This window comes from Manacus vitellinus, unplaced genomic scaffold, assembly GCF_001715985.3.
Source record: "Manacus vitellinus isolate BGI_N305 unplaced genomic scaffold, ASM171598v3 scaffold_1_pilon, whole genome shotgun sequence".
Taxonomy (NCBI): Eukaryota; Metazoa; Chordata; class Aves; order Passeriformes; family Pipridae; genus Manacus; species Manacus vitellinus.
Window position 1 is genome coordinate 19,519,517 of NW_021939396.1, and position 25,311 is coordinate 19,544,827.

At 40.9% G+C, this 25,311-nt stretch overlaps 1 protein-coding gene across 2 annotated transcripts; it reads left to right on the forward strand.

The window, feature by feature from the left end:
• The first annotated feature begins 225 nt into the window (after positions 1-225).
• Positions 226-19,539, forward strand: AZIN1 (antizyme inhibitor 1). 2 transcript variants are annotated; one of them, XM_029959241.1, is made up of 11 exons: positions 226-459; positions 6,913-7,110; positions 9,156-9,329; positions 9,572-9,744; positions 13,314-13,448; positions 14,973-15,054; positions 15,878-15,952; positions 17,051-17,216; positions 17,750-17,868; positions 18,042-18,256; positions 18,867-19,539. In XM_029959241.1, exons 2-11 carry the CDS (start codon positions 7,009-7,011, stop codon positions 18,976-18,978), a joined length of 1,353 nt encoding a protein of 450 aa, XP_029815101.1. In that variant the 5' UTR covers positions 226-459; positions 6,913-7,008; the 3' UTR covers positions 18,979-19,539. The 2 variants fall into 2 exon arrangements, with proteins under 2 accessions (XP_029815101.1, XP_029815102.1); XM_029959242.1 differs by lacking the exon at positions 226-459 and adding an exon at positions 8,008-8,178 and having other exon boundaries at positions 6,997-7,110.
• Positions 19,540-25,311: the final 5,772 nt, after the last annotated feature.

The following is a 25,311-nucleotide window of genomic DNA, read 5'->3' on the forward strand; positions in this document are numbered from 1 at the left end:
TCCAGTATTAAGATGTACTACCCTATAGCGGGATCTCTTTGCCATTAATTTTGAAAATTTTCCAGTTCAGACTGTGAAAGATTAGTACAAACAAGCAGTTTCATGTGTTTTAGCAGTTCTTAGTATATCTGACTTGTTGTGGCTCAGAGTTTACATTCACTCTTGAAAAATGTATGCTTGATGTGATTATAAACTTTCATGATGGGGTGTTGCAAGCCTTCTTAAAGGCACTGATAAGGCATTTGTTAAATGTTTTAAGATAAAGCTTTTATTCTGTTCTGGCTGTGAAATTTATTTTTGTGTGCACTTTTTTTCCTACAGGGCAAAATCTCTGATCAAGTTTACAACTATCCAGAGGGCTTAGGAGAAGTGCTTTATAGAGAACAGTTCGACTTCAACGCTGAGCCACCTTGGGAACCTAGCTGATGATAGTAGGGTTCCATCTCCTAACTTGTCCATGTAAGTCTCTCTTTGTCTGTATGCAGGGAGGATAATCACTTCCAAAAATACAGCTTGTATTGGCTTTTTGGTAAGCAAGATAACTGTCTGGATGTAGATTATCAAAATTACATGGGGCTTTCATTTGGTGGGGGACTATAAATGTTATTAATCTAACACTTTTCTCAATATAATTATCTGATAAAGTTCTGAGAGACTTAACCATATGTGAGTAAAGTAGGTGAATAGAGTTACTTTTCTGAATTTGGGCTGTTGGCTTCAGAAATCCTAAAATGAAGTGCTGTAAGTTCAGTCTCTCAGTGGTAATTCTGAAGTAATGAATTGGACTGTATGACTGTTAACATCAAATTATGACTTGCTGAAGATGGTATGATTTCTCAGGGTAGTTTATACTGAAATAGTTAAAATTTGCTCATATAAACAGTAACTAATGCTGATCATGAAGGGTGTGCCTTCCCAAGTGCTTATCTCTATTATTTGCTAATTAGCATCCACTTTCACAAATAGTTTTAGTTGAGCTATAGTAGAATGTGTAAATTAGAGTTGGATGGAAATTGTGTACCGATTACAAATGCCTTTATATTTTGAAGTGGCAAATAATTATTAAAGAAGAACCAGACCATGATAACTGAAAACAAATGAGTTCACTTAGCTGATCTTAAGGAGCACGGAAGACTTTGGAATGTGTGTGGTTTCATGTTCTGTTACGTTAAAATAGCTTTATGTAGTTTTTAACAATAGTCTTAAATGCATTTGTAATATTTGAGTTAAGCTGACTTTACAATATTTGTACAGTATTACTTTTTTCCTGTCTAGCTGAAGGCGTTTTTATTTGGCTTAGTACCCATAAATTATATAATGCTTTTTAATGTAGAATTTGAGGATGGTTAAGTACATACTACTGGGCCAGGTACTTTTCTTACAGACCACAAGGATTCCAAATGCCAGTTGTGTTAGTATGCCTCCTAATAAGGTACTTAATGTAGATAAACTTGCTCTTTGAAAAAAAACCGCAGTAGCAGAGGTGAAGTATGAGCTTGGTTTATCATGACTTTTCGCTGTATCTCCAGAGGGTGTATTCCTTTTGTTTTGTTTGGAACTTACTGAATTAGCTGCATATATCTGGTTGGTTTTAGTCAAATACTCTATTCAAGTGAATTCAGTTAACACTGAAAATTTTCTGAATGTCGCTCTTAATTTTTAGGTGTGATTTTTATAAGCAAAATATTGAGAAATTTTTTTCTCCTGTTCAACTTCTGAGTTTTGGCTCGCTCTTGTATGTGGGTAGAACTCTTGCATTTTGCACTTCAACGGGAATAAAGTAAGGTAGTTAGACAGGAAAGGGAGAAGAATTGTTAGAAAGGAGTGAATAAAGTTGAAAATCTTAATGTACTGTAAATGCATTTTAACTTATAAAGCTATTCTGGAGGGAATTTTGTCCATGACAGAAGTTTTTACTCTTGGAAGAGAAACTGTTCTGATACTTTCATTGAGATATTCCTTCTCTAACTGGTAGTCACGTGCTGTGGCAAATAGCGCAAGGTATAGCTTGTCCTAGAACAGAAATGCCACTGGATTTGCAGTATTTGCAACTGAATGCTGAGATGATGTGTGTTAATTTTGAACTTGGATCTATTATGTGTTCAGTAATAATGTACTGTACACAAATATGAGTAGATCAGTATTGAGTGTAGTGGTGATGCAGGTAGCAGTAGCGTTTGCCAGGGAATCTGTACCTGTTTTGGTGTGCTGAAGCAGAGGTAATTGCCCCAAAAACAGCTAAGATGCAAGTTAGCCATCTGATTGGTACTTTTGAGTCTTGCTCAAATTGCAAAGTGATTTAATGGGAGAAAAGTCAATTGAACTTTTAAATACAACTGTAATGTTATGTTCTGATGGAACTCAAATAAAAATCTTCTGTCTGAAGGTGTACTTACATTCCCATTAATCTTGCTTCCTTTTTATAATTTTCTCTATCCCACTCTTGTCCTTGTGTGACACTGGCTAAGGAAGAACTTGGGGTTTAGTTCTGTCTTGCTCTTCATGCACTGACTCCCTGAGCAGTCTAGCAACTGTGGCCTGAAGTCTTGCTCCTTTAAAAATCTGTTTTATGTATTGCCACATCTGGTTTATCGGAAATGATGGGAATTAGCAATGGAAATCTGATCTGTTAGCGAACCAGTAGCTATCTGGACTGGCTAACCTTTAAAACTCTCTTGACTTTGTTTAAATGGAGCTGGGTGGCAACTGGGGAACAGGAGAGCTGGGAGTTTGGAGTGTTAGGGTGCAGTGGGGGAGCCCAAATACTAATACTGACTAAGCAAGTAAGAGGAAAGGGTAGGGAAGTGACTGTACTGTTGTGAAAGAGAAGTGGTGGTCTGGTACACCATGGAAATGTATGTACACGAGTACTCATTTTTTGTAAGCTTTGTGAGCTTATTGGCTCTGAATAATGTATTCAAACTTCAAGAATACGGAAGGTTCCTGAAAGCTTGGTTCCTATAGAAGATATAGGATGGGGCATTATTTTTAGTATCTACCCCCTTTGCTTGCTTACTTCAGCGTAATTGCTCAGTTACATTGCTCGTTTAACTGTGTGGAATGCTCCTGAGGGAATGGTAGGATGCAGCTAACCTAAACTGTACAGGTACTCTATGACCCTCAGTGGATTTCTACTGACAGGTAACTTGAGTAATGCAAAAAGACACCTGTTTCAGCATTTCCATCAGTTGACCTCAGTGGCTTCATTCAGCTAACTGACTTATAGGGATGCAAGTTGGTGAAATGGCATCTTGGAATATTTTTTGAAAAAGATGCTCCCATTATAAATAGGCATTTCCTGCACTGAGAACATAGGACTCATGTTTCTACTTTTCTAGTTGACCTGTTCTGTACTTAATTGCCAGTGTCAGTGACAAAATGCTGCTGCTTCTTTGATCTGCTACCCCTGAAGAACTGGTATTGTAATGAATGTGAGATTAATGTATTTTTACCTCTTTATGATTTTTACATCAGTATAATTGTTAATCTTGTAAATATTTATTTTGTTTAATAAGACATGGAGTTGAAAGGTGCTACTGGGAGCCTGTTTGGGATGCAGAGACTTTGTCATTTGCAGAGGAAATTTTTAATGAAAGAAACAAACCCCCAAGGGTGTTTGGTTTTTTTTTTTGTGTGTTTTTTAGGCCAAAGAGTATGTAGTTATGACAATGTAAAGAAAAAAGGAAAATTGTATGCGTTGTGTTATGGATGCTTGCATATGACAAGCATGTGTTTAGTCTATTTTCAGAGCATTTTCATTTTGTTTTATTCCAGATGTCTGCATTAATTGCAGTGTTTAAATATGTACACTTTTATCTTAAGAGTTCTTCATCTGGGAAGTCATTGTGTTAAACCATAAAGAGCCTGAGGATGTAACGCTTACTTCAAAGAAAGCAATTACATGCCTGTGTAGAAGTCTCATACCACTTGACAGCTTTTGTTTGCCTTAAAATATATGTCCTGGAGCACTGTGCAAACTAACATTTCAGGTGCGAAAATGGGTGGTGTTACCACACCAAGTCTGTCAAATAATGACTTGCAGCAAGTCAGCACTTCCAGCAAGGACTGAACTCTGTACTGTAATGATTTCTGACTCATCTTGCAGACATAAAAAAAAGTCCTAAACCACCCTTTAGATTTCCTTCTGCGAATTTTATCACTGATTCTCCTCCCTCCCCTTCAGGAGGGGTGCCAGTCAGAACAGAATGAGATGACAGCACAGTCCCAAATTGTGCTGTAAGGTATTAACCCCTTAAAAAAAACATTTCTCAAATATCCACTCTTTTGTAGTGGTGCTGTAGCAGTGCTCCTAGGAATTTGTTTTTTCTTTGTACAATATTCTTCCTATCCTGTTCTCAACAAGACAATGTAATTTCTTCCAGAAAGGGAAAATTGGATAGTAGTCATTAGGCTAATGTTAGCTTTTTTACTATATTAATTTCCCTAAATGGAAAAGCTTCTATGTCTTGGATGTGCTTAGAAAAAGCAATTGCCATTTAGCAGCTTGGGAGAGGTTATACCAATTGTTGATGGTTTGTTGCAAGTTATTTCATTAAATTTCTACTAGTATATATTCCTTTTGGTCCCTGCCTCTTGACCCTTAAGATGCTTTTGGATGAATGAGCAGGAGACAAGTCTGGTTTAGGAAATAATCTTCATCCAAACTGACTTACTAGACAAGTGTTCTTTTTGGATTTGGTGAGTTAGTGGTAAAGAGCCTCTCTCCTTATGCTTTACTTAAACCAATTCTCCCTGTCCTTACCACTCAGTGTCCCCAAAAGTAAAAGGGCAGCTTTTGGAGGAGAGTATTCTTCTACACCATCTCTGTCTGAAAGCTATAGACACCACAGTCATTAACTATGAAAAAAAGCTTTCTTTTAAGAATACTACACAATTAGCTTAACTCTATTCCACTGTAACTCAGATGAACACCCAGAGGAAAAGTGCAGTTGCTTAGATTGAGCTGCTTGATTTGAAATACAAGGTACAAGCAATTAGCCTGCTGGGTGGATGGGTGTCTGGTGAGCCTGAAAATCTATTCAGTGCTGCAGTTGGTTCCAGTGGGTGTTCTGAGACCTTCCAGTAGGGTAGATCAGGATGGAAGGGACTCTTGTCTGTCTTTACACTTTAGAAAGTAGGGAGTGGCTTATAGCATTAAAAAAAAAAATCAGCTGAGTAGCACCCTTGTATGTACAGTAATTCCTTAAAATACTTTAATTTTGCTTGCAGGCTTTTTGACAGGTTTATACAATGTATTGGGGAATTGAGAGCTTATTAATAAGAGATCAGAAACACAGAAATTGTCCAACTTGAATGAAAAGCTCAGATGTGAGGCTTCTCCCAGCCCTGTGGCTTCTAACATGCAAACAGTTACAGATACTTATAATATATGTTGGTGAGGTGTGAGTGGGGAGAGGAAAGAATCCTGTAGATTTAGATGCAGCAGAAAACATATTTGAAAATTTTTCTTTAGCATTGCTCTGTGTCATGAAAGGATTAAAAAACTTGGGGGTTTTGAATGTTTAACAGATCAACTACTTTCGAATAACCTGCTGAAAATAGAAATCACTTCACTCTTGCATGTGTCCACCATGGTTGTGCTTATTCCTCTCCTTAGTATTACTATTTTTGCAAGACAGTAAAAGAATTGTTATTGTTCTTGTAGAAGGAAAGTTTAAGGTGTTTATTACACAACCAACAAGTTCCTAAGGGTGCGTAAAGTACTTTAAACTATCTTTAAGCATTAGACTGTTTAGGTCATAGTATGTAAAAAAAAATGGAAAAATAATCAAACTCTGCTGTTAGGCTTTATTCTTCTTTGTATCTTCATGGTTTGAATATTCCAGAGCTCTACCAAATTATCAGTAAAATGCTGATGCCAGCCTTTCTTTCCTGGGGGGAAAAAAATATCTAAACCTATCTAAACCTACTTCTGAAAATCATGGATATTTTATGAACATGACTGCAGTGCTCATGTTTGTTTCACTGATTCTAAGTGAAACTTAGTTCACAAGCTTGTCTTTTGTTTGGTGGTCTTATTTTTAAGGAATTTTAGCTGTTACTCTCACACTGAGATATGACCGTCTAAAGAATTTTTTCTTGTTATTATAGTGTCTGCCACCTAGCCATTGTTTTTGTAACTGTAATTAAATCCTTACATCAATGTGATAATTATCTTGCTCTTTTGTGATTGTTTTGGATCTCCAGGATTCACTTAAATAAGCATATGACTCATTATACCTGTGAGACGAGTATTTCTTACCCAGCATACTTTTCTTTATCATTCAGCTTCTGAGTAGAACTGAAGATTCTTGCTGCCACTAAATTCAATTCACCTGGCAGTAAATTCCTCACTTAGGAAACATAGGGGGCATGTTTGAGTTGTGCAGAAAGCACATAAAACCCTGATGGCTCCTTTCCCATTATTTGGTGTAATAAAAAGCAGGAGCAACTGCTGCTTAGTTATCTTAGTACTAGCTTGAGCAAAAGTAACTTTGTTCATATTGCTGACAACATTAACCAAACTTAATGTTACAAATTGTGGATTTTTTTAACTGCCTGGAGGTGGTAGATGAAATATGAGACGGAATTAATACTGTGGCCTTGTGACCATTTGAAGCCAAAATTTTCTTCTTAGCTAATGAACTGCTTTTGACTTTCAACTTTAATGTTTCTGGTTTCTATCAACACTTCTAATTAGAAAAATAATTCTATTTTAAAGCCAAGCACATGTGACTTATCCTTATCCCTGGCAAATGGAGGGTGAACAGAGTAAAAAAATATTTGGTTTTTTGTAGAGGGCGTGTGTGTTCCTGTTTGTGGGACATCAGATGTAGAAAGCTCTAATGTTTAAATAGTGGCCTAGTATGCTTTGTGCCTAGTTTTCCACTGACTTTTGTTTTCTTTGTACAGTTTGTTGCATAATTTAAGGACCCGGATATAAGGCTTGGAAGCCCATCCCTTGTGTTTCTTGGTTTATGACTGTCGGCTTTGTGGAATACGGCTGAGATGAAAGGATTTCTTGAGGATGCAAATTACTCCATTGGTCTGTTGGATGAAGGAGCAACTCTTGCAGATGTTATTGACAACTGTATTTATGAACATACTCATGTAAGTTGGCTTTCCAAATTTTCTGGTTCAGTTCCATAAGTCTTCAAAGTAGGTCAAGGCATTTAGGACTGGTGAACTGACAGCAACAGAGGAAGAGTCAGCTAAGCTTCACTCACCTTATAAAGTGGTTTGCTCTTCTAATTCTGCTTCTTTGCTGTTTGCTTGCTTTGGGCAGAATTCTGTTGGGGAAATTTGGGCAACAACTCCCTGAGCATGGCTAGCAGGAAAGTAATCTTGCTGATGTAATTAAATACGGGTTCCCATCTCTTTGTTTCAAGAGCTTTTATAGCAGTGGGTTTTAGACCAGGAACGTGAAATTGGGCAAGTGGATATATTGAGTTAGAACCCTTTTTGTTGTTTTTGTTCTTTCCCTGAAAATATGGCAAAGTTCAGACAAATATGTGTGCTGAGCCAGTTTAAAGCCACGTTTAAAAGTTCTGTGGGCCATTGTGGTTTATAGTTATACATCTTCCCATTAGCCTTCTCCCCATTGGAAACTTGGGTATGAGCACATTGTGAGGTGCTACCTTTCAAGACAAACTAGTCTAAAAGCTACTAAGGTTTAGCAACCAACTGGAAAGAAATTTGAATAATTCTGTGATTACAATAATTCTATTGAATAAGACTTCACTCATTTCTTAGGAGGCAGGCAGATGTAGCCTTTGTTTTGTAGATGAGGTTGTAGAAAGAGCAAGCTTTAAAAAAAGTTTCATTAAGCAAATACTGTATCCTTAGTATGCCATACCTAGAGTTGTTCACTTTTCCCTTGGTTTATCAGGACTAATGTTCAAGTGCAAGTGCTCAACTATAGTACAGCAAATAGCTAAATTCCATGGCCTTCTGAACTCAGGTGTAGGATTCCCAAATCCTGATTCCTAATATTCTTTTTCTGTCTAGCAAATAAATAGGTAAACTACTGGCAACATGTCATGTCTCCAACCACTGGCTGGCTCACAGAGGATAGCTGCCTCCTGCTGCTTTCATTTACTCCTTTAGCTCAAGGGGTAGAGGCCTGTGCCATGGATCTAAAGCTCCAGATCCCATTCCTGCTGGTGACCCGTACAGGGGGTCAGTATGCTTCCACCCGATGGAATTTCTATTTGTGTTTTTTAAACAGAAAAAGACTTTGTATACAATAAGCCACAACATACATAGTTTCATATCTGTGAAAGTCAAGTGCTAGAATTAACATTTGATGTACAGTCTTAATTCAGATCGATCATATATTTTGTAATGGTCTTTAATAGATATGCAGTAGGCCATTCATTTGCAGGAATTTTACTGAGTGCACATTATAAACAAATATAGAGTAATCTGTTTGGATTTTGATCCACTATACACACATCATGACTTGATATTGAGAAAGACTGTGATATAACAGGTGCACAAGAGGGACTTAACAGTTCCAGAAGAGTGTCTGTGCATTTTCTTAAAGATTATGTACTTGATTCTGCAACCTTTAGCACAGTGAGTTTAGTTCTTAAAATCCTGTTGGAACTAAATGCTTCACAAGATGTGGAGAACAGTCTCAAACTTGACTTCCTGAACTAAAATACTACCAAACAAATTTTCAGGAAAATGAGCTATTAGCTAGATGTTAAAATAATGTTAGTGCATTAGATTTTATTCCTTGTATAATAAGCTATAAATTATGTTGAGACTGTGGAAGCTTTTATTGCAGTGGATTTTTTTCCTCTAAATAGTTACAGACTTCTGAAAATAAAAAGTTGGAAGAGATTTGTATTTTTAGATAAAATGAGCATTTGGCATTTAAGTAGAATCTTTTATTCAGGAATCTCAGAATATTGTCTAAATAGCATTCATAATATCTCTGAAGTGGTAGGTATTCCCTCTGATTTTTTTTCTTTTTTTTTTAAATAGTTCAAATTGCTAGGTGAAAGTAAAAACAAAAGCAACATTCAAGGTCAAATCTAAAAGTTAAGAGCAGGGTAAAAAGGTACATAATCCTTTAAGACTTTGGGTTGTTTGTTTGGCAGCAAACCCACAATTTCAGACATTTTATTTTCCTAATCTTCCTTTTTCAGACTGGAAAAAAGGCATTTTATGTTGGTGATCTTGGAAAGCTTGTAAGGAATAACATACAATGGCAGAACGTGATGGCACCAATAAAGCCATTTTATCCTGTAAGATGCAATTCTACTCCAGGTGTACTCGAAATTCTGGGAACCCTTGGCATTGGTTTTGCATGTTCCAGTAAAGTAAGTTTTTCTTACCTGTGTGCCTTATTTTCTTCCATATGCCTGCTGTTTTAAAATCATCTTTTTGGTGTTAAGTGCCATGATTATAAATAATATAATTTGTGAACTCCTTTGTAACTGGCTGTTGAAAATCTATGCTTCTGCCCTAGAAACAGTGGATAGTTTTTTCTTTGTGGAATAAAAATTCAGGAAAGATAATGCCCTGGACTTTGTCAAGCTCTGGTATTCTCCTGTTTTTTCAGTCTGAAATGGCATTGGTACAAGACTTGGGCATTTCTCCTGAAAACATCATATATACAAATCCTTGCAAGCAAGCTTCTCAGCTCAAGTATGCAGCGAAAGCTGGGATAAACATCATGACTTGTGACAGTGATATTGAGCTGAAGAAAATTTCACGTAATCATCCAAATGCCAAGTAAGTGTCAATTCTGGCTTTGCTTTTAATGTGGGGGAGGCTTAATTTTGCCTACATTCTGGGTTGTTTGATTTGCAAGCAAGTACACGGCTTCTTTAATATAAATCACTTGTATCTGGTTTTCTCCTCTCTTTGTCTCCTTTGAAGGTAGCTTTTTTGCAGCTTTCCCTACTGAGTCTCAACTTCCTCATATAATAGTAAGACCCTTGTTTTGGGAGAAATCTTGGGAGAAACTGATTTCATAGGGCAACCTTGATGTAAAGGTTTCAGTGATTAAAGTTTAGAAGTCTGGCATTTCATCATCTGCAGGTACATCTTCCTCCTGCTCTGTTGTGTCTTCACTGTTATTTTTCAAGAAGTTCTGTTTGGATAGTAGTGGCTCCAGCTGAAGTCAGGGCTGAGACTATCAGCAAATGCCCATGTGCTCTGAATCCTATCTTGGGTTTGGGTACACTCTGCAAGTCTATTAAATACACCTGCAGGTATTTCTGCACCACTAAAGCAGTGAGAAATTTGACTCCAGTTCTATTTTCAGTCACTTCAGTATTAGCTCAGCTGTTTTCTGTAAAGAAGTGATCAAAGCTGATATTCTAGTTGTTAAATATGAGAATTTTATTGCTGCCGATGTGTCATGGTCTCTTGGACTGATAGGCACTCCAGTCATTAAACATCACATCCCTCACATGGATACTTTGGCTATGGACCATACCTTTAAGTAATTTGGAGTCAGAGCCCAAGTGAATGTTACAGTCCTTTCCAGTGATTAATGGGGTATAGCTTCCCACAAATATCATTGGAGAAACTGAATTCCTGACATCCTTTACAAAGCCCTTGGTTCTGAACAGTCATTATTTAACTGTTATGTCTTCTCCCAAAACTGAGACCGTAGTTGTAGAATTGGGAAGATTCTACTAAATTGAGAATCTGAAGACTCTGGTCATCTCACTAGTTGTTTTTCGGGGGGGGGGTGGAGTGGGTTTTGGGGGGGGAGGGAGGACAGGGTGTTTATTTGAGGGAGTTCCGGTTGTTCAAGGCTACCTCAAGATTTAATATTGCTGTTAATATTGCTATTGGTAGTGATTCCACTTAAACCTCATGGAAACCTGTCAGTGCTTTGCATACTGGAGAGGACTTCTGTACAAAGAATGTTAAATGTATAATAAATATTTTTTTCTGTAAAGTGCTGGCCTTGGCATACTTAGTGCATTTGAAAGCCTTGGCAATGCTGAAGCTGACTCTTACGTTGTTAGTGCTTTACCAGTTATTCACTGGTGCATTTAGTGTTTTGTTAGCTTTCATGTTGATTTATTTCCATGATTCTAACAGCTGACTTCAGACAACCTTGTCTGTGGTAACATCCACAGCAAGAGAAGTTAGGATACCTACTTTTCTTGAGCCAGAGCAACTGTAAAATGGGGAGGCAGAACAGAGAAATTTCATAAGGTACAGAAAAACTCTTTACTTCTTTTCAAGGAGCCTATAGTCTAATACTTGCAAAAATTCCCATTTAACAAGGACAAGAAGCTCAATTTCTATAAAAGAACTGCAATTTGCTGTCATAAATTTCCTAGAGGTCTGATTTCTCACTGGGCAGAAGTGCTTTTTTTCTCATTTTATTAGAATTACCTTATTCAGGTCATTTTAATGTTGATGCTGAAGTGACAATGAGTTTTCTTTCTCTTCCTTGGCATAGTTCAAGAAGTCAAAGCCACTGTATAGCCTTGTTCTTCCTGTGTGTGGTTCTTAGAGCTGAATTATGCTTGCATAGATGAAGCCAATACACTTTGGCTGAGGAAAGATGTGATTCTCCTTCTCACTTTCTTAAAATCTGTAACTTTGCACTAAACTTGGTAAATGGGTGGGTCTTCTTTTGTAACTGATGTTTCTGCCTTTCGAAGTCTTAGTCACTGGAATGATTGCAATTTTTTTTTAAAGGAAGAAGAGATGTCAGAAAGGAGTGCTTAGCATTGCATTTCTTTATACCTTTAGGTTTTTCCGGGCAAAGTTTAACTGATAAGGTTTTTGCTGTCCTGAGAGCTTCAGTAGAGGCAAAGCTGATAAAAGAAAATGCTTCCTTAAAAAATAAAAAACCCGAAACCCTAAACATATCACCCTTCTAGCCCTGCTCTGACTGGCTGAAACCCAAGAAGAAGAATCCTACTAGATTTCTAGAAGTCAGAATTACATTTTTTTCAGTGGTTTGCACTAAAAAAGTACCTTGATTCACTTGTAGTGCTGCCATAACCATTAATCAATGAAATTTAACATTGGATGTCTTTTTAAAAAGGGATTTTGACTAATCTTAATGTGAGGTTACAAACCTTAGTATTATGGACCTTTTTTTTTTTTTTTTTACATTTCAAGAAGTTAAACTCTTTAACTTGAATTGTCTGTGCTAGTGGAGAAGTAGGAAATGAAAGGCTAGTCACAGTTTCCCAAGATGAAATGGTATAAATTAAAATTAACAAGGATTGCTGGGCAACCAGTGTGAGAATTTAGGATTTTGTTGCTGTTTACAAAATGCATTTTAAACACCTTATAAGACATTTGGAAACTACTTGTGGAAGTCATGGGTAGCTGTTAGGCCAACATGTGTTCTGCAGTGGCTAGGCTGAGTTCTGTTTGTTTCATGTCTTAAAAAGAGCTATTTCACTTGTCTGCAGAGCTTCTGCTGCTTGTTTGTGCTCCCCACCCTGGCTAACTGCTCTGTGCAGTCTGTCATGTGTGCATGTATGTGACAACTTCACTTTACTGCATGACTAACTAATTGATCTTTTGGGGGTGTGGGGGTGACTGCCTTAGTGGACAGCAGTTTGAATTGGTGAGTTTTGGGGGTATACCTCTAGAGGTTTTGATGCAGACATGCCTTTGCCACTCAAGAGTTAATTTAACATAGAAAACTGTCAACACTGGCACTGCAGTTTGCCAGATATACCCAGGATGAGGCTTTCACTGGAGGGAGGAAGATGTCTCACTGCATAAGAATGTAAGAGATGGTACTTGCTTCCTCTCTGTTCCACAGTGTCCTGGAAGAAGGGGCAGGGAATGGGCTGACATCCCTACCCCATCCCCAGTCCATGTGCTCAGTCAGAAGAGGAGGTGGAGGGATATGGCTGGGGTATGCTTTCAGTTTGTCAGCCTGGTGTTCTCCAGATGCTGATTTAAACTAAATCTGATACGTGGCTGACCTAAGGGTAATCTCCACATTCTCCTCTTGGCTAGGAAGGAGGTCAGAGATGGGAAAAAATCATATTACAGTCTTACTGATTTTATGAGAAACTATATTAGAAGGTAACATTCTCTTTTATTACAGCACTCAACAGACTCTTGCTGCTACTAGAGTCTTAATTGCTGCATTTCGAAATCCCTTGTCCTTGTTGGCTCCATGTTTTAGCCCCTAATTGCTAGTTTTTTCTCTGTACAGGATTGTTTTTATTAGGTTTCCTTGATTCATCCATCGATGGAGTTGGAGTATTGACAACATAATCAACACACTTCTGACAGTCTTCAGGCTTCACATGTGCTGATGATGTAAACCAACTGCCCCAATCATCTTCCCCTTCTCTTAGGCTCTTACTGCACATTGCCACAGAAGACATTACTGCTGATGAGGAGATGAATATGAAGTTTGGCACCACCCTGAAGAACTGTAGGCACCTCATGGAATGTGCTAAGGAGCTGGGAGTCCAAATAATTGGTGTCAAGTGAGTAACTTCTTTGTTCTCTGCTGGCTGAGCAGATGTTTGTACAATGTACTCAAGATGTAGAATAGAAAATAATTTTTTCCCTCTTTGACACTTTTCCAGGGTTAAAAATAAAAGGCAACAAACCCCCCAAACAACAACAAACTAACTTTGAATCATGAATTTTTGCTTGCTAATATAAAAGCAAAAACTAGTATTAAACAAAGTAACTTTTACAGACATCAAAGCAATTTTAAATGGCGCATCAGAAATCCTCTGTCAGCATGAAAACTAACTTTAGAAGCCTCTCCTATTCTCTGACTGTATTCTTGAATTTTTGTGGTAATTTGATTTGTATTTTTCCAGCAATAAACAGCATATTGGATAAGAGCTAGTATAGCATGGAATAGGTTGGACAGAGTTTGAACAAGATCAGCATGGGGTTGGATTTTCTAAGAGTTAGGGTCCTCTGTCACTCTGACCATATCAAGGCAAAATAGCTAAGTTTTTGACTTGCTCGTGGCAGGAATGAATCCTAGTGTTCCAAGATCTTTCAAATGATCTGTGATATTTTAGTTGGAATTTTGACAGATATTTTACTATATGGAAGAAAAATACATGCATTGTTCTGTCTGCCCTCAACTACTAATGTATCAAATACTCATGAATGTTTTAGGAAAGCAACCAAACGAATAAAACAGGGTGGGTCATTGAGACAGTAAAAAAAGAAAATTTAAGCCAGATCTTGATGACTTAAACCACAATTGTTTTGATGTGTATCTGCTTGAAATTGATGTTAAAGCATAAACATACTATAATCATTACAAATGACAAATGTAAACTAGAATATTAGAGGATCCTACTGAGAAAATATGCTGCCTCTTATAATGCCTTAACCAACTTTAACAAAAATCATATGGCTCTTGTGTGTTATTTTTATTTTAAAGAAATGTAGATTCATGCAAATAAGTTTGAAAACGGACCTTTGCCTTAAAAATGGTATTCCTTAGAGGAGTAGACTTGGAGTAGTGAGCATTGTGGTACAGATATGTTTGTGGTCTGTCAAGAACCAGTTAGCCATGTTCCTCTTGAGGAAGCTCATGGGGCATGTTGGCACTAGTTTTAGCATCTCAGTGACTAACTACGTATGGCAGTACTTAAATCTTTTGGGCATGGAACCAGAGGGGATTCAGGAGCTTGTGGGAGGCATCAGGACTTCTCTGCGGCACTGGCACCCACTGAAGAACAAGTTTTAGCCACTTTGGTAGTGAAGACTGAAAAGTTCAGTAAATGTTGTTTCCTAAAGATGAGAATATTGTGGGATATTCTCATACATTAAGAGTGAGACAGGTCTCAAGTAGAAATCCAGTGGCATAGAAGGCAGTAGTTCCTGAGCTTATTCTTTGCACAGTTGCTCTATTATCATGCAAGCTTATTTTGAGCCACTTGGGAATCAGTTGCTTCCATTGCTGTTTTACATGGTGAAACAATTTGGTCTGAAAGCTATATGGTTCAGTGTATTAATTGTGTTTTTATTTCTTTCAGATTTCATGTTTCAGGCTCTTGCAAGGATCTGCAAACGTACATTCATGCTATATCTGATGCCCGGTGTGTGTTTGACATGGCTGTAAGTAGATCTATACACAAATGCAATTGCTACAGTAGCAGACCCCTTCTAATCATATTAGCAAGCCAACTATAATGTTTTCAAAATAAATCCATAGTAGGAGATGGAACTTGCAGTAAGGGACCACATACTCCATTTTGAGATGTGGTAAAGGTAAAACAAATTTTATGTACTAATTGTGGACAAAAGTTAAGGAATACTTCCCACTGACAGGCAGTAGCCTTGTGTGCTGTTTTCAAATAAATTAGTTTCCCAGTTTTGGTAAAGGCTTTTTAACATTTGAATCTGTCCTGCAAATATGTAGCTGACATTTTTGTTAGGCTAAAATATTGAACAATTGTATGCTGGCATTTACTGTGGTATGAGAAGCTTGTAAACTAAACAGAGAAGACTGGGAGTCTTTTTACTCCTATTACTGCAGTTAGTGCATTAGCTGTGACTGGTAATGCACAGATGGGGGCAATGAAATTGAGGATCTTGCTGATCTTTGTGCACATTCACAGATTACGTGACAAGACTGCTACACTGAATTCCTAAAACAGTCTTTTGTCAGCAAATACTGTCTGAATATAACAAAAGCCACAAGATGGGAGTTGATGTTGCTGTTGGACTTGCAGAGAATTGTGTAACCAGGCACTCTTGACATCCCAATGCTGTTGCTATGAGATTTAATGGAGCTGTACTATGCCCTTATTCTCTCACTAGACATAATCTGCTAAATATGTTCAAAAGTATAAATACATAGAAAACAACCACAGTAAGGAGCAACAAATATTTTTGCAGTTAGTTGTTCATGTACTTACATTCTGCTTATGCATTTTAGGAAGAATTTGGCTTTAAGATGAACATGTTGGATATTGGTGGCGGCTTCACAGGCTCAGAACTTCAGCTGGAAGAGGTATGCAATATTTTGGAAGTTGAAACTCTTAATTTTGAAGAAGTGTTTACCTTCAAACTGCAACTAACATTGATAGCTGAAACCTAATCTAAATTCCATGTTAGACTGTACTTCATAAGATCCAAATAGTTGGGTTTGTATTCTTTATTGTGGATAGTGTAATCAGTCCTTGGAGGTGATTATTTCTTTTAATCCTGTTCACACTGGGTTAATGCTGATTTAAGCATGTTGCAGATTAAGTTACTATCTAAAGCAACCTTAGCAGTAGTAATTCAAGTTTTTTGGCAGCTGACTGTGGTTGTCCAACTGATGACTGTTGCATGGTTTGGACCAGGGAGGCTTAGCATGCTTTGGATCATAAACCCTGTTTCTACTGGATGAAAACTTGTGATATTTTGCTTTAGAACTGAAGGCTAAAGGTCTTGGTTTTGTCTTTGCTTTGGCTAGCCTCTGATTTGGCCTAAATGCCATCTTTAGTATGCAGTGGCACATAAAACAGGATAACCTGTTTTCACTGCTATGTTGTCTTAGAGACCAACTCCTTGAAGGCAGGACAGTGGAAGTGATGCAGTGAGAAGTTACTAACAGCAAACAGGGCCTTTCTTTCTTAGTTCTCACAGTTCTGTTACTTGTCTAAAATACCTCCTATTTTCCAATATGTGGCTTAAGATATGAGCATCAGTATTAGATAATGAATTCTGTTTCTAATGTGACACTCTTTGGAACTGATCATGGAAAGACCCTTTCCTTGTTGTTCTGGGTTCGTATGTAATTTTACATTATCTGTTGTGCTGGACAGATGTTGAAATTACTGCTGCAGTCTTGAGTGTACCACAGCTTGACCTTTGGTGGGGAGGAGGGACTGTCATACTCAGACTCATGGCACTCAATCTTCAGTGTTTAGCAGAATGACCAGTTTTCTTAAATCTTTTTCATATATTGTGGACCTCCAGTAAAGACAGTTCTCAGAGAATAGAGGACCAGAGTAACCATTTGGTGTGCTGACTGGAACTGACAGTTGCTGACTGAAAGTGGTTGTGTATCTGATATATCCATAAGCTGAGTTCATTGGTCTTACCTCTGACTTCAATTTCCTAGGTTAATCATGTCATCAGGCCATTGCTGGATGTCTACTTTCCTAAGGAATCTGGTGTTAATGTGATTGCAGAGCCTGGATGCTACTATGTTTCATCTGCATTTACGCTGGCAGTGAACATCATTGCAAAGAAGTCTGTTGAGTATGATAAACTTCTTCCTTCTGGAGGTAAGGATTTATTGGATTTACAGTGTCTGTTATGAATCAGTACGTGTAACTGCCCACTACTAGCTGGGACAGACTAGTTTGTCTCAGCATATATTTAATGCATTCCCTTATCCTTCTGCCTTCCAGGTTCTGACCATATGTTATCTGTGTCTATCACTGTTACTTTTATGCGGTGGTACTTGTATTCTTACTGGTTTTGGCTTCTCAGTGGTTAAACCTCTATTGGGTGCTTCACAGGTGGTGTGTTAGAAGGTTGTGTATTAGAAGAACATAAGAAAACCCATGTCACTGAGCAAGCTGCTTCTCTAGGCTTGTATTCTTAGCAGTGATTATTACTGAAAGTGTTAATTTTATTAAGCCTCACATTTAAAGTTATAACTGAATTTATAATCTAGTTTCATGCAGATTATTATACTTGTAATTCTCCCATTCCAGTGTGTATGGAACCCCTTGTCAGGAAAAAGCAACTGACTTAAGTTAGATTGCAAAAGGACTACTTATGCATGCAAGACAACTTCTTTTTTTACTTCCAGTGGAGCAAACCAGGAATGATGATGAACCAGTATTTACATATTACATAAATGATGGTGTTTATGGTTCTTTTGCGAGTAAATTGTCTGAGAAACTGAATACTATCCCAGAGGTTCACAAGGTGAGTCTTTCCATATTCTTCAGAGATGGCCCTTATCCTTGTCTATTTAATATATATGTAAAACTTTGTACATATATAATTACATGTTACTTACTAAATTCTCCTTCTCTATATTTGAAAATTTTCTTATTTAATAAACTGAAGTCTGAATTAACTTGATCATTTCCATACAGAAATACAAGGACGATGAGCCTCTCTTTGCAAGCAGCCTTTGGGGTCCATCCTGTGATGAGCTTGATCAAATTGTGGAAAACTGTCTTCTTCCTGAGTTGAGCGTTGGAGATTGGCTGATCTTTGATAATATGGGTTCTGGTACCTTAGGTGAACAGTCTACCTTTAACGACTATCAGAGGCCACTGATTTACTACATGATGTCTTTCAGTGACTGGTAAGAAAACTGTCTTGGTAGTGTTGAGATTGCTTTTTCTTCCTTCAGGAGTGTATACTTACAGCCAAATATCAATTCATTTAATGGCAAATGTAGGAAAATGCAAGAATGTGCCTTTTTAGTTTGTGGATTTTTTTTGTCTCTATTTTCTGACTTTCCTAAGACCAAACTGAAGGCTGTGATAAAACCTACTTTGCTTTAAGGACTACAAAGGAAAGCAAAATACCTAATCTCTCCTGTGAGTTCAGTGGTAGCTGTAAAGCCTTTTCCTGTTTGACATCAACCTTTGAGCTTTCCTAGCACCAGTAACTGCAGCCTGTGTATGATATTGGCACCATCGCTGCAGGCAGAAAGGGCAGTAATGCTGTTGTGGTGATGGTGAGTTTGGTAGCCTGTTTCTGTGCCGAGGTAGGCAGGAACCTGTGCTGTGCCCGTGGAGGGTGGGGGCATTTCTGTTCTGCCAAGCACTGGCACAGCTGGTCTCCCTCCTGCCACGGCTCGGGCCAAGCTGTGCAGGGGCACTTGGCTTCAAGTGCTGTATTGAGGCTGGTTTCTGATGTGAAGTTGTACCTGAAAATGTTATTACAACTCTCAACCTTCTCTGCTGCAGGGATGAGATGCAAGACGCTGGAATTGCTTCAGACACATTGATGAAGAATTTCTTCTTTGTGCCTTCTTGCATTCAGCTGAGCCCGGAAGACCGCTTTTCCACTGCAGCTTAAACAGGCATTAACGCTTCATTTAGACCTGCAGTTGCAAGTCTGTAGTTTGTCTGGTCAACATTCCAGTGTGGAAGAAATGGAACAATCTTGAATTCAATTCATTCTCTTCAAAACTTGAAAAAATAGTAATAGCTAATGGGGACCAGGCAAAACAAGCTACAGCTACAATTCAGTGGGGGGTGGGAGGGTTAGATAATGGCGTCCAAATTTAAAATCAAGTTCATTCAACCCCTGAGCGTTAAATATGCAACAAAATGGATGACTTAGTGGAGATGGAAACCCATCACTTGGGTTCTTCAACAGTTTACATACAAGTACACAGTTTTTATACTAAGGATTCCTGTTAGAAAAGTCTTGTAAAGTTATTGTCTTTCGCCCAGATATATCAAATGTCAGTGGGAGACCAGTGTGACTTCATTAGATGTTTTAGTGTATTTAGAATGTGTAAATTTGTGCTTTGAACTGTAGTTTAATAAATGTAAAATTGCATCATAGTATTTGTTGTATTTGACCCTTGATGTATCCCTTGTATGATTGCAATAAAACTTTGTGTAGATTTTACTGTTTTTCAGGCTAACTTTGGGAGGGACTAGGCAGGTAGCTATAAAATAGATGTATACGTGATTGCATTGAGAAGCCTTCTTTTCTCTAGGTTCAGCTTTTTGTTAAACAGTAAAATTTTAAGATTGATAAATCTGTATGAGGTGAAAGTCATGTAAGTTGCTGGAAGGCTAAAATGCAATTTGTGGTGTTTTTAGAGCATGACCTTAGATTCAGTTCTTAACACCAAACAGCAAACCTGCACTAGGCATGGGTGTGCACAGAAGAGGTTTAGTCTCTTAGCTCGTGTGCATGCAGTGCCCTGAGTCAGCATGGGTAAGTCCAACTCTGCACGTTGTCACAGAACCTTTGGCTCCTTTTTTTTAATGGTGTTTATTTGAAAAATCTTAACTTTCAACTTCAGCTAGTTCTGTATAGTGCTGACTCCTAAAGGAATGGCTGCACAAGTCTTCAGAAACCTCAATGCTTTCTTGCACTGGATTTCATTTAGATACATCCACAATGTAAAGGTAGAGCAGACTGCTGCAAGTACATGTGCCAACTGCATCGAGTAATGAACTGGTCATAATTTCTGTATTGTGTTACTGGAGCCTCTTGATTTCCTCAAGGTCCTTACTTTCTTGTCTTAACTTTCCCTTCTTGAAAACTGGGGGAAGGAGGAGGAGGATTGTCAGAAACGATGCACTGAGATCTGGATCCTGAGGTCAGACTTTTTAAAACCTTTTAGTTGGAAGAAAAATTTCTGCCCTTGGGTTGCAAGTGTATCTTACACAAGTGCCAGCTGGTAGGAAACTAACTTCTGTTAGAAAGATTTTTATAAAACTTGATGAGCTTTTACTTGGAAGTAAAGAAAATTCTCAATTTGGACTTGTGAGAACAGTTTACAGGCCAGCTGAGATGTACAAAATGGCTTATGTTTTTGAAGATGCAGTCTAAGAAATATTTATTACTGTATTTAAATGTGGAAGTAGGAAAGGGAGTAAATAATAGTGGGGAAACCTGTGTTTTGGGTTGGTTTTCTGTTTGTTTTTAACCTGTGGTTACTAACTGTCCCTATGTGTCAAGAAAGTGGTATGGACTGCAGTCTACCTGTTGAGGTTTTTCTCTAGACAAGACAGACTGCTGCATGGTTTTCAACTAAATACAAGTTACAGTTGCCTAAGATGAGAACTCAACAGGATTCTGTCATGCAGTCTTAAGGAGAGTTATTTTATGTTAACTTACAGATCAATTGAAAAAAGTTTCTCTCTAAATGATGTGGTCAGCAGAAATACTCGCTGTACTTGAAGACAGTCTGCCATTAAAGCCAACCTGGAGTCTGAACACAGTATGTATTTCAGTTTGATTTGCTAAGTGCTACTGTTCATATTGTAACTGCAGTTCGGAATTTTTACAAAATATGAAAGCTGGATGATTTCTATGTAGTACTTGGAACTAATGTAGCTCTGTTGTGCTCCCTAGACAGCTGCAGCCCCTCCTGTTTGCCATTGCTGGTTGTGCATGGCAAACGCCCCCCAGCTGCTTTGGCCTGAAAGCTTCCCTAAGACAGCCCTTCAGCCTGCCTTGTTTCCCGAGGAAGATCCAGGGTTGTGGCCCCAGACTGGTGGTACTGGTGGTGTCAGTTACTTCCTCAGGAATGGGAAAATGGTTCCAGCTTTTTGTTGTGCCTGAGCAGCTGCACAGCTGGCTTGCATTTGGATCAGAATAAAAGTGGGTGCCCTGGATCCATCACTGGATGTGTTGCCACTTCCTATGTATTCTTCATTCTGCTTTTTCGGGTTTTGTTTTTGGTTTTTTTGGGTGGGTTCTTTTTTTTTTAGATGGGGTGGAGATGTTTGTCAGTATGTTTCAGGTTTGAAGCCTGCTTTTTTTTTTTCTTTTCTAAAAAAACCCTCAAAACTTACCATGTGAGGAAAAAACCACAACCTTTTAATCCTTGATAGCTGGGTAACTGCCTTTGCTGACCAGGGACTATACCTTGAGTCTCCTCTTCTGTGAGGAGGAGGAGATGCTCTTAGGGCTTTGCCAAGGCTTTGGACAACAGCTGGAAAGCAAATGCAGCCTTCAGGAGCAGCAGGCTGGCAGGGGCTGCCCAAAGGAGGGGATCTGTTGTGCTCTACCCACCATGGGTGCTGGCTGCAAGGAGCCCGGAGAAGAAACAGGGTATGTGCCAAAGATAGTTTACCTGACCTGATCATAACCAAAGGAAAAAATTGTTTCTGTGACTGCTATGTGTGCTACAGAAGGGTATTAGACATCACACATTTAATTTTTCCTTGTGCTGGAAGCACTGCACTGAGTGCAGGCTTCTAGCTCATTCTCTGAGCTCTTATTTCCTCCCTTTATTAAAATTTCAAGGAAGTAGTGGCACGTAATTCACTACAACAGTTTACTACTATTTATGTCTTTAAAACGTGAGTGTTGTGTGCATCAAGTACTTGCCCTGAGGTTTAGGGAAAAGCATAATCCATTACTGCCAGCAGCCCCCACCCCCCAGGATATGCTGCTGAGGGGAGTGGAGGGGTCTGTGGCACTGGGGCTGCCCAGGGAAGGCAGGTGAAGGCAGAGAAGGCCTAATCCAGGGCTGTTCCCCAAGAACCTGTCTGCTCTGCAGGGGTGGGACTGGTGGGTACCTACCCTATTACAGGCCCTATTATACTTGGAGTAACAAGCTTTCTCTCTACATTTTCAGCTTTTTGCAGCTGCACAGTCTTTGAGCTGAATTAGGGACATTAATAGGATTACCCTGTTGGCTTTGTAGGGCAAAGCCAGCCTGAACTGGGATGTGGCAGCAGGAGCTGGTCCCCACCCCTTTCAATCTGATCTGCTGCTTCCTATAAGTTCAGTTGAACACTATTTTATTTTAATGTTCTCTGATTGAAATGCTGCAGTGGTGCAGACCACCCGGTGGTGTGTATCACGTAATAACGCAAGTCCTACTGTACTGTGTCAACTAGGGCAGCTACTTGGTTTCAGTCAAAAATGGGAGGGAACACTGTCAGGCTCGAGAATTTGATTTACTGAGTTATCTGCATGATTTTAGATACCAATTGTAGTATTTTGCTCAACTGCACAGCCTCTGACCATGCCCCTTCTTCATCCCATTAAGAAAACTACTCCTCTCTTTGTGTCACAAGTTTATTACACCTCTCTAATGGCAATCCCTGCTGTGAAGGTGGGAGCTGTGCAGTACACTCGTCCCTCGCTCGCTGCAGCCGGTTCGGGGAATGCAGAGGCGGCAGAGGCTGTGCCGGGCAGCAGCGTATATGTGAGCAGAAGGGCTGGGCTCCAGCGCTGTGGTCTGACACTGACACCCTCCTCCCAGTAATTCCCCATTGGAACAACAGGAATAGGAATACGGCGTGAGCCCCACCGCGGGTATTGCTGCTTGGAAGCAGCGACGCCGCCTCAGCTGCTCCCGGTTCCTCGGGCGGCGCCGGGCGTCCCGCGGCAGGCAGGAGCTTCCAGCCCCGGCCCGGGCCGCTGCGGCGGGGGCGGAGGGGAAGCCCTGCCCCGTTCTCCGCTCCCTTCCCCGCCCCATCCCGGGGCCGTGTCCCGGCCGCTCCCGTGTCCCGGCGCGGGGACTCACGGCCTCAAGGGACACGGCCCGAGCCGCCACGTCACCGCCCACCGCGCTCCTCGAATGCCCCTGGAAATGCAGACGGGGAAAGCCGCCCGGATGCGTTAGGCCTGTGCAGACAGGCTGTCGGGATCCTTTCCCGCAGGCTTTTCCAGCCCCGACGGAATGAAGACCTGGACAGCCCGGTCTGACCTAATGGCTGAACCTGCCCGGAGCCAGTGGCTGGACCGGAGGCCTCCCGGGGCCCCTTTCCCACAGAATTATCCTGTGATCCTGTGACACCGGATCACAAACCCTCCTTCCAGTTTGAGCTGTGCCACCACCCTGGCTGGGTGCTGCTGGAGCTCTGTTAGCAGGTGACATGAGCAGGACTGGCTGAAAAAGCCATTCCTCTTTGAGCTGTCTGGGAATCCAAGACCTTCCTGTTCCACATGGGGATGGGGACGGGGATTAACCTACCCATTCTAATACCAGCTGGGGGGGCAGAGGTGGGAGACAGACTCTGAGACATATGACCAGGGGACTCGGTCTCCCCACGGACACATGAACATTCCCATTGAAGGCTTCAATTTCAACAAAATACTAGTATTTGCCAACAACAAACGCCTCAACGGCAACTTCCCAGCCAGCTCTCAGTCCCAAAGTGCACGTCCCAGGGACACCGGCACTGACGGGAAGGCTGAGGAGCCACCTCCTTCTCCAGCTGTGCCTGACCCCGAGGTGCTCTCTCCCGCCGGCTCCATCCCGCAGTCCCTGGCACGAGGTGAGCTGCCCTGGCACGGTTTCAAGGCCAGTGCTCAAGGCCTGTGCCGTCAGCAGGGCTGGTGACACGCTTCATGTTATTCCTGCAGGACCGGGATTGGCTCCGTCAGCCACCGCACCCAACATTCCTGCCGCTACACCCCGTCCATGGGCTGCACCGAGAGGAGTGACTGCAGCCAGGGGACGGGGGACAGACAGCCCTCAACATCCAGATAGCTGGGGACTGGAAGGTGTAACAGCGGCGGCAGCTGCCACGCTGCTTTAAGGCTGGGTACCCCCTGCGCTCCCCTGAGTTCAGGTTTCCTTTCTCCCTGTGGAGCCGCTGCCAGCCCCAGCCCTGCCCGCGTGGCAGGCACGGGTGCGTGCGGAGCCGGCCGGCCCTCCCTGCTGCAGAGCCAGCGGCAGCTGGGCCTCACCTCCCTTAACCCCGCCAGCCGAAATCAGTACAGCTGAAATTTTCCACTTGAGACGCACACAAGACCAGAATAGATTTCCAGGGTATTCTTTTTTCCTTCACTAGCTAGAGGAAGACCAGGACACACTTTGTAATGTTTGCTTTTAAAACACCCTCCAGAAGGCTTTAGGGAGTCCCCACGGCATGGACAGCCCCACAGGGAGAGCCCCTGAGGCTCCAGGGTGTCAGGCTGGGGGCACTGGCTTGGCCACTACTGCCTTGGCAGTCTCAGCCCTTCATCCCTTGGGACCATTGACCCAAGTTCTATGGAGACACAATGAATTTTTCCACAGTGCTGCTGCAGCAGCTGTGGGGGCCATGTGAGATCCTGCAAGGGGTATGGACAAGGGGTAAGTTGGGGGTGCCTGGGCTGCCACAGGCAGGGGAAAGGCAGGAACAGAAGAGGGATTCCCAGCTTCAGTTCAGCCCCCAAAGCAGCGTTTTGTTTGGTGGCTTGTGATTAAAATAAAAAACCCAATCTGCAGAGCAAAGCTGGTTTAGCTTAGCGCATTTAGCACGCTCTGCTTCTGCTTCTGCCAAATCCATTTTGCAACCTCCCTGGAGCAGGGGCTCTCCCACTGCTGGTGCTGCCAAACGGCTGGAGCCTCTTTCCAGTGGTGGCAGGCAGCCCACAGCCTCAGCCCTGCTGGTGCCCATGGCACACACTCACCTCCGTGGGCTGCTGCTGCTCTGCCTGCATGGTTGGGGTGCAGCTGCTGTCCACTGAGCCTAAAGGCCTTGAAGGATGACACCTGCTCGGGCATTCCTGTGGGGTTCAGTCATTTCAAACCTCCAACAAGGCTGTTAGCAAGTCAAGACGAGTCACTTGCAGCCTGGAATCAAAAGGGCAGGCACATAAAGCCCTGCAGCTCACTGCTCACACACAGGTCTGGCTCCAGACCTCAGTGCTCAGGACTCGACCTGCAGGTGCCAATCCCCTGGGGGCAGGCACATAGGGCTGTGGCTCTGGGCACCA